The following is a 13,017-nucleotide window of genomic DNA, read 5'->3' as shown; positions in this document are numbered from 1 at the left end:
TTGAGCCACTAAGTGGGCATTTCCCATGGGGGGGCCACACAATTTGGGGTGGGGTTGAGCACATCCAGCCTGCCATACAGCCTGTAGTAAAAAATTATCCAGAGCTGCTGAGTTAGGTAGAGTTGCCAAAGAGGTGAACACCTTGGTGTCTGTTACTTGCACAGAAATAATACACCTTGGTGCTAAGCAAAGGTTCATGCTGTGGGCCTTCTCCTCGTTAGTTAATGCTTCATCCTCTTCTACTGTTTTTAATTAAAGGAGCCACAGAAAATATTTTGGTATTTAGGTAAACACACTGTGTTTTCTCACATAGGAGATGACACAGACTTGTGGGAGCATAATAGAGAATGTATGGGTAGTTTTGCTTCCATGAAAGCTAGAGTAAAAGAGTTGGAAAAATGCAATGCTTCTTCCATCAGTAGTTCTTATAAATAAATGCACAGATGCAGCAATTCTGGAAAAAGTGCATGGATTTGTTTTGGCTTGTTTAATGAGACAGCATTAGCAAGATATTAGCACTGTAATAAAAGTATTACACTTCCTTTGTTGCTAAAATAGTTCCACATCCAGTAAATATTAATACCTTGAATTATGAAAAAGCCATTAAAATACTGCATATGTTTCCAGAGATCTGATTCAATTATGGCCCAGAAAGCTTGAGTTTGAACTAATTCACTCATTCTTGAAATATGTATCATACTTGGAGTGTTTTTGTCCACTGGCAGATGTCACAGATATGCACAATTTATGCATGCCAGCTGTGCATAACTTGCCTAGATTACCTTTGTGAGCAAACAGAGTTATCTAATGTGAAAATGCAGGGAGACTGTAAAGTAGGCAGTGGGTGAACTTTGGAGTTTCAACAGCTCATCTCTGGAAGGGTAAGTTCAAAAGTTCACACACATCAATCTTAGCTTTTAAATCAATAAAATTGAACTAAAGAGTTTTCCAATAACAGACTGTCTCCTCAGATTTTTTTGCTCATCTGTTTGTGTTTGTATGAAAAATATTGTCACAAACTGGGGTTTGTGTCAGCGTGACCAGAGGGGCTCTGCAATTACCAACCTCCCATCACATGGCATGAGGTATGCAAACATCTGTCAGTGCTGGGAGAAAGAAATGTAGGAGGAATGGAATAAATATATTCCTGTAAAACATTTCTCACGGGATTCTCATTTTTCAAAGGCAAAAATCTATTCTGTATTTTTTCGTGATGCAAAGTAATTCTTTTGTGTTGAGACAAAGGTGCAGGGGCAGAGCAGGTTTTGTTGGGACTGCTTTGCTCTAGAGTTGTTCTACATTATAATCCTACAAACGTGATGGTACGCTAATAAGTTTACGAGAGAGGAATGGATTGAAAGAATCTTGACAAATATGGACCTATATCCACATCTGTCCTGGTCACTCCAGGCCCCATTTGCAGATTGTGGGAAGAATGAGATATTTTTAATTATATGATACATCTCTCCCTAGATGTCTAAAATCAGTCAGATGAATCATACCTTAAAGCTATATGAGATTAATTCCATTTCAAAAGTTTAATATGGTTCTGGCCTAATAGTTTGAAAGAATTTTTCTAATTGACCCAAGAGTGTTCGGCAAAAATGCAGATACATCCACATTATTTAAGCAAGAGAACAGGGCCTTGGACCACTTTCTCATGAAACAAGATAATTCAGACTTTATGAAGCCACTTTTAGAATTTTGTGAATGCTCTGACAGAAGGAAATCATAGACTGTGAGGATCTGCTGTTAATACAGGACCTGTTCTTCGGAGGTGATTTTTGGCCTCAGCTCCACAGAGCACACATTGCCTCTAAGAGAGTCCTGGATGCTTTAAAGGACTGGGCATCAGCAGCCCAGTTCTTATGTGTACAACAGTGCTTTTCCCATTTTCAGGAAGCACACACATGAATATTAATGAGCCTGGAATTCTCCTGGCAAGGAAAATGGAAGAAAAAGGTCTGTGCTTGGGAACAGAGAACTGCAGATAACTTGGTTAGATCTGGCTGTAGTCTGTTTTATGTCACCTTTGTCCAAGGAAGGTTTTCTCCCTGTGCTCTTGCAACTCTGGCTTTCAGGAATCTCCCTCCTCTCAAGCTATTTTTTTAATGTAATTGAAAAAAACAGAGTCTTTGTAATACTCATACAGATTCAGGAGACTGGGCTGATAGAAAACCGCCTAATATCACAAGGCTGAAGTTAAAATTCTTGAAGCACTCAATTTTCAAAATATATTTACAGTCCTAGAAGTGCTTCTTTTTTGAAGGAGCAGGAATTAAATAAATCTCTCATCTTGCAATGGAACAGTGTTTTCTGCCTCAGTATATTGGTTAGAAGATTGAAATACTTTTATCTTCTTTTAGAGAATTTAGCTGAAGATGATCTGTCAAAATCAAGTGGGTCTATTCCACCTTTTCCTACCACGCACTGCTTGATGCTAGCTCATGTGTTTCTGTGGTACCTTGTAAAGAACAGTTTTTATTAATGCTAATATGAGTTTCAAGAGAATGCCATAGATGTCTGGACCTGCCTAGAAAAAAAAAGATGAATTTGAACCTATATTTCTTGAATCTTTTATTGGATGGAAAATAGACTGCCCTTTGGAGTGGAAATGCAACATTAAAATAATTTTATTTAAACTCAGGCTGTAAATCTTTGATGTGGACAGCGTAACCTTGAACAATTTTACAATTTTGCTCCACATAGTTGTGAAATCAGCCTGAAAATGTGTGTTAGCTGGGGCAATGCAATAATGCAGATTTGTGGCTTATGTACTTATAACCATACAGACAGGCATAAAGCACTTCTAGCAAGTCTGAATATTTTAAAGTTTTGTGACAGCTATGAAATCCTGCTGCAGCAGGATGAATAAAAAGTTGGTTTCCTTGTAGTTTACCAGAAGGAGTATTCTTGGCCATTCAGGATAAACAGTTCTTTCCACCGTTGCACAGAGTACGTTATATCTTTTCCATATATTTTCTGAATGTGAAAGGATGGCTCTAAAGTACAAATCAGAGTTTGAATCAGATAAAAAAATCCTGGCAGAGGCAGATGACAAAGGAAGCTGTTCCTTTATTGCTTCATGTCAAGGATACAGTCATAGGTTAGGGGATGTGAAAATTTGCAGAGCCACGTTTGGAAATCTCAGTGCCTCTTTCTGCTGCACTGTGACAAGCTGTGGGGCTTTAGTCCAAATGGCATGTCTGTCAGCTACACAGAGGCTCACTCGAATTGCAGCCTCACTAAAGGTTTAAGTTTGTTCAAAGAAGAGATATACTCTGCAGACACTAGAAGGCTGTGTATTTGTCACATAAGAATGAGTTAAAATAGCTAAAGCAACCAAGGTGAAAATACAAAGCAGCCTGTAGAATTTTTAACAACCCGTTATAACTTCAGAAGTAATTGTTACTTGCCATTGAAATCTAAGAAATGAGGAGTTTTATTCTGAAAAAAAGCCAAACAAACCAAAGTATAGAAAACATCATATTCTCTGTTAAATTCTACAGATATTACATTTAAATAAAATATTAATCTGTAGTCCAGAACCCTATGACAGTTTTTCCTTGATTCTATAAGGCCTAAAGTGTGACTGTGTATTGCAGCTGTTATTCCTGTTAATGTTACCTACTAATGTGATTAATAAAGATTGCCATGCATCATTTTCTAACAGTGCTACAGGCAGTACTGTAAATCTTTTACTCCACAGACCTCTCAAACAAATGTTTGATAAAGGAGGAGAGGATGTTAAACGTTAAATTGACTGTGCTGTACATCAAGGAGGACATTTACAGTAATTGCCATATTTGTAGTCAGCCCATGTGCACTTTGAAAACTACAGTAGTAATTTTTCTTCTCCCAGAAAATACTTGCAGTGTCAGGTAATTTCAGCTATGCCTACTATGAGCCCTGCTTGGCTTGTACAAGAGTGTGAGAGCAGTAAGATTCTTTCTTTCATTACTTTTGGAGATGTACTACATGACAGGTTGATTCCTTCCTTTATAAACTGTAAATAAAACAATGTGCTCAAAAGTAAACTAGTTTTCGAATACAGTAAGGATCCTACAATATAGATCCTGCAATATACAAGAACTGCCAATATTTGGAAAGCAGTGGGTAAGAAGATGCTTTTTATCATTAAATTCATCACCAGCGTATCTTAAATAAATTAACTTGATAAACAAAAGAAAAGGTGTCTGTCCATTCCCAGCAACTGCCTTTGCTTCCATTCATGCTGGGGCTGCAAATCAACAAAAGCAAGGGCAGGAGTGCCTTTTCTTCCTGTACTTGAAGACTACTTCCATAACAGCCATACACTGATGCCCAAATGGAGAAACTGACCCTGCATCTCCCAAGTACCTTATTGCAACCCAGAAAAGGCTAGCTGTTACGGAAGTCACATGTTTCTGAAAATTCATAGATGAAGCAGCAATAGTTGTATCATGTTTTGTATTATTATAGACAGTGTGTGCAAATCTTTTAAGATTAGGACAATCAAAAGAGATTCATTTAGACACTTTAAGAAGTTACATTGAAGTTTTAGCCAAACCCCATGAAATGCAAAAATTTTTTTGATATTGAGTGGCTTTAAATAGTAAGTCTTTGACATGTTCAGCATGGTAGATGTAAAGAATTTAGGGGGTTTTGAAAAACCTACATATAATTGTGTCTCCCAAGTATTTTAAGCAAATTGAAAAGTCAGTATGGTTCTGTTCCTGCAGATTAGAAAAAAGGAGGGCAGGTTTTGGTGGCCTGGGCAAGCTGGATAGGATGTAAGATCTCAGAAATGTCAGAAGGAACATAGGGAGAGGGCAAGTTTGCCTGTACTGTATGATCAAGTTGGCAGCATGTCCTGTGTAATATGAGAATGAAAAATCCAGGTGTCACTGTAGCCCAGGCATGGCTCAGAATCACAGAATATCCTAAGCTTGAAGGGACCCACAGGGATCATTGAAGTCCAACTGCTGGCCCTGCACAGGACCACCAAGAATCACCTCATGTGCCTGAGAGCATTGTCCAAATGCTTCTTAAACTCTGGCAGGCTTGATGCTGCGACCATTTCTACCTCCTTAGATTTGCTTCTCATGGGTGTTCTGAGGGAAGAGGAGTGCATAGCTTCAAGCTATTTTTTTCACTTACATCTCTAAAGCCCTCGTGCAGGAAGCTTTGTGGGAAAAAGAATGGCCTGAGAGTTATCACACAAAGTTATAAACCAGTTACTGCTCATAATAGGTTGTTTTTATAATATGTTCCCATGGGGTTAAGGGCAGTCTTTTGAAAAGAACTGTTGCAGTTCTGCTGTGTACTTGCCCAAAAGCTGTTCTTTCTATGAAGGTTTGTTGGGGCTTTTTTGTTGTTGTTGTTATTATTAAGCCATTTTTTGCTTGTACTGAAGTGTGCGATCAATAATGGTCTTTCATTACTCTTGTATTGCAGCAGATCATGCTATACACTGTGGATCCCTGACAGTGTTTTACCTTATTGCAGGAGCACTGTGCCCAGGCTCCACGGATCCCTGCCTGGAGAAGCCGTGCCCAGGGGACATGCAGTGTGTGGGCTATGAAGCCAACCGGAGACCGTTCATCTGCCAGTGCCCACCGGGAAAGCTTGGCGAGTGTTCAGGTGCATGTCACAGCCATAAAGGGGGATATGCTTGGACAATAAAGTGCTGCCATTCTCATTTTGTAAGGCAGAGGCAGCAGTGAAGTTAACAGAAAATGTACTGCTTAGCCCACCTCAGCACGGGCACTGGAGGGTGTGTGTTATAAGCCCTATAAATACTTGTCTTTATGGCTAAGGGGCTGTATGTAGGCTGTGATCCAGTTTCTGTTTGGAAATTCCCACTGGCTTGCTCGAATACCAGCTCAGTAGAACAGGCTGCTGAGAAAACAGGATTTTTCCTAGAGAATGTTAGCCAGATGTTTTCCTGCCCATGGGCAAAGCTCCATAATTAACTCTTCTGCTTACTATTTAGATTACCAAAATTCCAAGCTTTATTAATGAAAACACCACACTATCCCAAAAAGAAAGTTTGAGGACATCTGCTAGTTCTCTGCATCTGAGTTGTTCCCTGGGATATGAAGAGCCAGGTGGACAGGCAGTGAAGCAGATCTTTCTGTTGACTTCAGTGAATGCCAGGCTGCAGGACAGAGGATTTGTGCTGTTTGCCTGATGAAAGCACAGCAGATACTGAAATGTGGTCCTGGGCAGTGGTTGCAGGGGATTCATTGCAAGGGTTTGGCTGACATCTGCCCACACGTAACTCGACACCCATAACTCAAGTGCCTGATGTACAGGTGTGGTCATCTTTGATTCCCTCTGTTACCAGTTGGGCAAGACTGGTACCTCCAGGAGTGTATAAGCTGAAAAGTGCTGAATACTTGGAGAAACCCCTTTTTTTTATTTTTAAATATGGAGAAATAGAACTTTCCTCTATCCCCTGGTAAATAGCTTAAAAAAAGAAAATGCAGAAATATTTAGTAGTAGATGCCAGCTTTGATTTCTCTCATCAAAAATGAGTTTTATTTATTTCTTTCTAGTCATTCTCATTAACTTTATAAATTCTTTAATTACTTAACAGTGAGGAATTATTTTATGTATCACTAAATGCACATGTGTCTTTTCAAAATGGTTGTTTCAGGCCACACTTCCCTTAGCTTTGCTGGGAATAGCTACATTAAATACCGTGTTTCTGAAAATAGCAAGAAAGAGGAATTCAAGTTGGCTCTCCGACTGCGAACCCTGCAAAGCAATGGGATTATAATGTACACCAGAGCGAATCCCTGTATAATTCTGAAGGTAATTAAAATAACTTATCTTTTCTGCAGTTGTTTTTCTCGATTCTGTATTTTCTCTTGGCTCTTGATTTTGGGAATGCTGTTCTCATTTCAGCTGTAGATTGAGAAGATGAAGTCTAATTCTAACAGGGAAAAACAATTTCAACAACAGCAGCAGCAACGATCAGAAAAGCAGCTTGTTAGTGGTACTTTACTTGGAAAATTCCCCACTGGGTGCTGTTCATTATAAGCACATTATGTGTGTCTGTGTGCAGGAGCCAGTCTGCACGAGATGTAAGATTTGGCCATTTATATGAGTATGTAGTCAAAACGAAGCCTGCTGAAATTGCTGTTCTTCCCTTCTGTCCTGTCTGTGGTTAGAGGATATGCCCTCACTGTTAGTGAGCTAATTCCAGCAACCAACTGCTTAGAACGTGTCTCCTACTGAATATGAGAATCTCTGCACTCTGTGGATTAAGATTCTTTTTTGAGAGAGTCATGGGGTCAATGGAGATTGATACCAAATCAATATGTAATTGATAATCTTTCCATGTATTTTTATTCTTTTTTTTTTTGTTTCTGTGGAATGGCAAATAAATGCTGGATGGAAAGGGAGTACTAGGCTCATCCAAGAGCCTGCACATATAGTATTTCTGCTATAGCCTCTAAGGTACCAAATGAAAACACTGACATTTGTAATTCAGCCACATTCTATAATTCAGCAGTGGAAGAAATGGCACAGAGCCTTTTGTGTCTGTATTTGCAATCTTTAGGGTACTTTTGGCTGAATGCTTAGGTAATGTTAAAGTGGCTAGATGAGTTATTAATGGGCAGCAAATAATTTTGTAGCTGTTAGGCTGAAGTATTTCAGGGGCAAGAGTACTGTCTGTCATTCACCAGGAACTGTCAGCATTGTTCAGATTTGCATGAGACAACCTCTGCTTTGAGACACATAGAAATGCACTTTGAACTTTCAAGCATGTATTTTTGTTTAAAAACAAAAACAAGTAAAACTGCAGGTTGGAAGACCTTCTTTGAAGACTTCATCATGCTTGCTCTTAGCATCTGTCAGCAGGCATTTTTTTCAATTTGATAATTTCAAAAAAATATCTGGAAAAAAGAAATGGCCCTGGTGGAAGGTGCCACTTGAAAACAATAGGAGATGATACAGAGATGGCCTGAATTTGAGTGATAGGTGATAATAGAATTCATTTTGCTAGAGTTTTGTGTATAAAGTTCTCATCATTAGGGAGCACAGCATATTCAGGTCATAGACAACTTAGTGAAAATATCCAGCTGAATATCTGCCACCAAAATAGAAAAGTTGATGCTACTACTATTGCTACCAAAAAAAAAAAACAAACCAAAACCCACACAAAAAAACCCACACCAGGGAGAAAACAAACAAACAAAAGCCCCGAAACCAAACAAACACAAAAACAAACAAAACAAAAAATCCAAACCAGTAAGAGAACCGCCCTTTACAATCACCTCAATTGAGTATTTAGTTGTGAGGTAGGAATCATGTTTTCAGTCCCCACTTCACATAATCACCTAATTAGTTTTTCTTTTAAAGATGCTGAGTTAAAAATAATACTTCAAGGAGCAGCAACAAGAGCTGTGGTTATTGTGCTCCAATCTCAATCAGCAGCCTCCATGTCAAGCTGGTTTGCTCCCTAAGTGTAAGAAACGAAGAAAGAGAAAGTAGAGAGCTTCATGTGCAGCTGCTACCTCACATATCTGATGAGTGAGGTCCATGGTTGTGTATGGATGCAAAGCCTCTGCTTTGTCCTGTACATTGATCAGGGGAGGACATAGGGAATTAAACTTCTCAAAGCCCCATGCTCAGCTTTTCAGCAGGGCAGGATTCACTGTTGCAGTGAGTTCATGTCCTTTTCCCAGGTCTGGCACCAGGCTTCTGCAGGCATGGGGTTTAAAGGAAAAATCATTACATTCAGCATAGGTTTTTTTAAGAAATGGTGTCACTTAAAAGATCAGGAATTGTCAGAGTTTAGTTTGTGAAGGTCTTTTAACCGAGGAATATCAGGCTAAGTTTTCAAAAAACGTGCTCTGTGGTAGACAAATGGCATCATGCTCAAGGGATTCAGCCCTGTCAGGTCTCTTCAGGGATGGCTGCTGGCTCATGGACTGCACTTTGGGGACTCCTGACTCAGGTGTTTTCAAGGAAGTTATGCTTAGACTTCCTAAACACACATTTTTTTCATTTGTAAACCAGAGGTAAGGCTTCCTTTAACCAGGTACATATGTTGGGAGGTAGGGAGGCACTCAGAAATGAGGCCATTAAGCAGATTAATTAGAGGTCTATAAATGTGAAGTTGTTATCATTTGAGCATTGCTTTCAATTAAATTAAACATGAGGACAAGCTTTCCAAATAGAGGATAAAGCTTGAAATCCTGTATTCTTTTGAGCACTCTGGCATCACTCCAGCAAAGCACTTAATCACTTGCTTAACTTCCTGTATTTGAAACCAGTTGGAACTATTCACATACCTTAATTTTAAGCATCTACTTAAATATCTGCTACATTAGCACCAGAGGGCCCAGCACCATCATTGAGCTTCAAATAAAGGCAGAGGTGGAAAAAAATTAGACCCACAAGGTGTGAGCCCACGGGAAGACAGGCAGAAACACCTGTGCTGTTGGGGCACAGAGTGACATTGATTGTTTTGAAGCAAGTCTCTGCCATTGCAGTCTGCTTAAAAATTAATGCTGCAATATGCTTTTTGGTGTTTAAATGGCCAGCTTAATTTTGGAAGCTCATACATTTGTGATAACTCCAGGGATGGAAATATTTTATAAGCTTAAGACAGTGTCCTTCCTGGATGAATAATCAATTCCATAGAGCAAACTGCTTGTCTACTACTTTGCTGAAAGCCTACCAGCTACACTCTATTGATATAATAAAATAAGGGTGTTATTTATTCAGCTGTTTCAAATAAAGCAATTCATCCATCGATTTTGAGAGGTTGGCCTTTTTTGTTTTGTTTTGTTTTGTTTTTCTATGCTGTTGCTTTTAAGACAATTGGAGCAAAATTATATGCAAGTCAATGTTGGCTTTTTTTTTCCTTTGGAAAGACTGAATGTCCCAAAACCCACACCACTCTTCCCTTTTTACCTATGTAGCAGCTAACTCAGAAAAGTAAGATTTAACCATCTAAAGCATTACTAGGCCATAGCAGAAGAGAATTCCTTTTTTTTTTTCCCCAAGAAATATAATGAAGATTCATCTTGTTTTGTGAAATTTTAAGCATTAAAAATAGGTAAAGAAAGACTTTCCCATCATGCTATAAATATAGCAGCTGAATAGTGAAGGGCAAGCATATGTTCTTTGGTCCAGGCAGTTAATGTGAAACTTTGCATGGCTTAGTTAAGTGTGCATTACACATTTTAATGCATTACTGCTGCATGCCTATGCTGGATAGGGCTGAAGTTTGGAGATGATCCCAGTTGTGGCTGGAGTTGAAACTAGTAATGTTTTAATTAAATACACCGTTTTACACAAATGAACCTGAAATGCAATTCAGCTAACGAAATATTTCCCCAGATAGATTAGGAGGCAGCATGCTGTATCCATGGTGTTTGACTGCAGATGGACTGTGTGAGCTGGAGGTGGTCTCAGAAGAACCATTTGATCATTTTATTACCTATGTTGATACACAAATATGGATGTTAGCCAAACATCTTAGCCAGACTAATATTCTAATATAATTTACAGTGTGTGTTCGGCTCCATCGTGCCCATTGAATGAAATTATTGAAATGTAACAGATTGCATTGGCTTTTGGAGTCTCCACTGTTCTTTTAACTTCTCTACAGGTGAGGAATCTTGTGGCATATATGCTTAAGTGTACATTAACCTCCCTGTCATAGTTGTTATAACTGGGACTGTAACTAAACCCTGAGCTTAGAAAGCTCTGGGAAGTGGAAGCTTTGTGGGAATTTTCTGCCCAGCTTGGATGAAGCAACATCTCTCTGCTTTCATGGTGCAGAGGGTCTCTGCTGGTGCCATGGGCTGCACTGGTGAGGGGTTGCAAAGTTTGCATGTCTCTGCTGTGATATGGTGTAACTCAGGCTTTCTGCAGTGTTGCACTACATAGATGGATGAAAAAAGCAACACCACACATTCAGTGCTGGACTGACAGTCTGACGCTACCAGCTCTCAACCAGACCAACCATGCCACTGAGGTTATTGTCTGGATAACTGCTGAGCCTGGACAAGAGCCTGGGTATTCATTGGATGCCCATATTTTTTCCTTGAATGTCCCTCAGTTAGCTTGAAGTTCAGCTTTTCTTGGTACTGAGGTCCAGGCTATAATCAAAGAACCCCCTCTGAGGACTGAGCAGTGACCCTGACATCTCAGTGGCTACAAGGAATCCCAGTAACACCAGGGATTAATTGCTGAGCGATGGGTGCATTCTCTGTGCTTAGGAGTGGGGACAGCAATTTTACCTATTAGGTGGAAAAACCTTCTCCTCCCTGCCTGGCCAGTCCAGCTGCTGAGTACTCAAGAGTGGAGCCCTTTGCAGCATCTGCTCCTTGCCAGCTCTTCCTGTTCTCCCTACTCCTCCTTGAGGTCCATCAGGGGACAAATACTTCCTCCCAGCCCCTCTACTGCAAGGCCCATGACCATCTGATTATTGAAAGTGCTTTTATGGTCCCATTGCTAGGGGTATCTGGGCATGTCACAGAGTCTTTAATGTATGTATCTGTAAAGCAGTGGTGTGAGGTAGGGAAATGACGTTACCCCTCTTTTACTGATGGAGACCTGAAACTAATGGTTTGCCTGAGATCTCAGAGGAAGAATGTTGCAGAGTGCGGGTTCCCATGCAGGTCTGCAGATCTGTCATGTCTTAGGCTAGTACTGTAAGCACCAGACCATCCTTTCCATCTTTCTCTCTAGTTAGAGGTTACTCGTGTTTCTTTAATAACAGGAAGGAAACTTAACCCTTCAGACAATATATATTTACTGTGCATGTCAGATCATCTGCTGGTAAAGAGAAATAAAAGTGGATGAGAAAGATGTATAAAACATATTTTAATGGCAAATCTTTCAGATCATAGTTTCCTGTATACAAATGGTGTAATATTTATCCCAGGTGCTCAAATGTGGTGTTGTATTTATAAAGATAATTGGAAAAACATGTTCTGTGAGTAAGAGTAATAGACATGCAGGCAGTAGGTCCTTCAGGGCATAAGTAGTCATAGGGGAGGTATATGTATATTATACACAATCAGTAGAAGAGTTTCCATAGGAAAAAGCCTTTTAAGTAAGCAGCAAGTTATCTGCTTATCCAGTGATGGCTGTTTTTCAAAGTGTAATATATTGGCATGCATTTTTCTGTTTGATTTGTATTCCTGGTGTGAGAGACCACACTTCTTGAGCAGCACCTTCAATGTTTATGGCCTGTTTTGTTGCACAGGGAGGAAAGAAACTAATGCTCCATCTCTGGAGAGAAAAAATTCTGTTTATCAGGACATCATGTTTACCAAGATTCCTCCTGAGAATATGCTTTAACAGACCCAATTTCAATCTACAGAAACTGTTTACACCTGAGTTTTGAGTCCTTTAAGAAAATGTTTCTTAATGAAAAATGATCCAGACTCATTATTCTATGCATCCATTAGCCTTATTTGATTGAGCTGTAGGAGTATCAAGCAACATCCATCCCTTAAGCATGTATTACAGTCATAGATTTGATTTCTTCTCAGTTTCATTACATCTTACAGATCAGGGACTGCAAAACAGCTGGTTGTTCATAGCAGGGGCTAATTCTATCTCCTTCCCTGGCTCCTTCTACATGTATTCATTCCTCTACACCCCCTCACACCATGCAGAGTAAGTGGGTAGCTGGCATCTATGGGGAGCTTGCCCCATGCTCCGCACCTCTGTGTCCATGCTGCCAAGCAATCACCAAGCAGAGGTTTATACCCCGATTGCCCAGTGTGTTTTGGCTTGAGCTCCTGTTCAGAGTCAGCCAGTCAAGAAACCAAGGATTTGCAAAGGAGAAGAAAATCCAGAGATCTACAGATCTCAATGGCAGACAACACAGTCTGCTCCTGTACGTTAAAACGTTCCTGTTTACCTTCAAGCTATATCAGGGAAACTGTCTGAGAAGAGTTTGAGCACAGAGTCACATGCCAAGTGATGTCTTCATCTAACATGACTGTTCATGCTAGAAATGGCCAAAAATGGCCAAAGACAGATGGACACACTGCAGCA

At 39.8% G+C, this 13,017-nt stretch overlaps 1 protein-coding gene across 11 annotated transcripts in view; it reads left to right on the top strand.

Annotated features, from left to right (window-relative positions):
* Positions 1-13,017, top strand: part of FAT3 (FAT atypical cadherin 3) — a 399,047-nt gene that overhangs the window by 356,792 nt on the left and 29,238 nt on the right. For all 11 annotated transcript variants that reach the window (XM_031066002.1, XM_031066001.1, XM_031066003.1 and 8 more), the window contains 2 exons: positions 5,488-5,622; positions 6,641-6,798. In XM_031066002.1, the coding sequence (XP_030921862.1) occupies positions 5,488-5,622; positions 6,641-6,798 (293 nt within the window). The remainder of the gene's footprint in view (positions 1-5,487; positions 5,623-6,640; positions 6,799-13,017) is intronic.

Source organism: Geospiza fortis, unplaced genomic scaffold (assembly GCF_000277835.1).
Source record: "Geospiza fortis unplaced genomic scaffold, GeoFor_1.0 scaffold16, whole genome shotgun sequence".
Taxonomy (NCBI): Eukaryota; Metazoa; Chordata; class Aves; order Passeriformes; family Thraupidae; genus Geospiza; species Geospiza fortis.
Note: the sequence above shows the minus strand (reverse complement) of the source record. Positions and strands in the feature narration are given on the sequence as shown.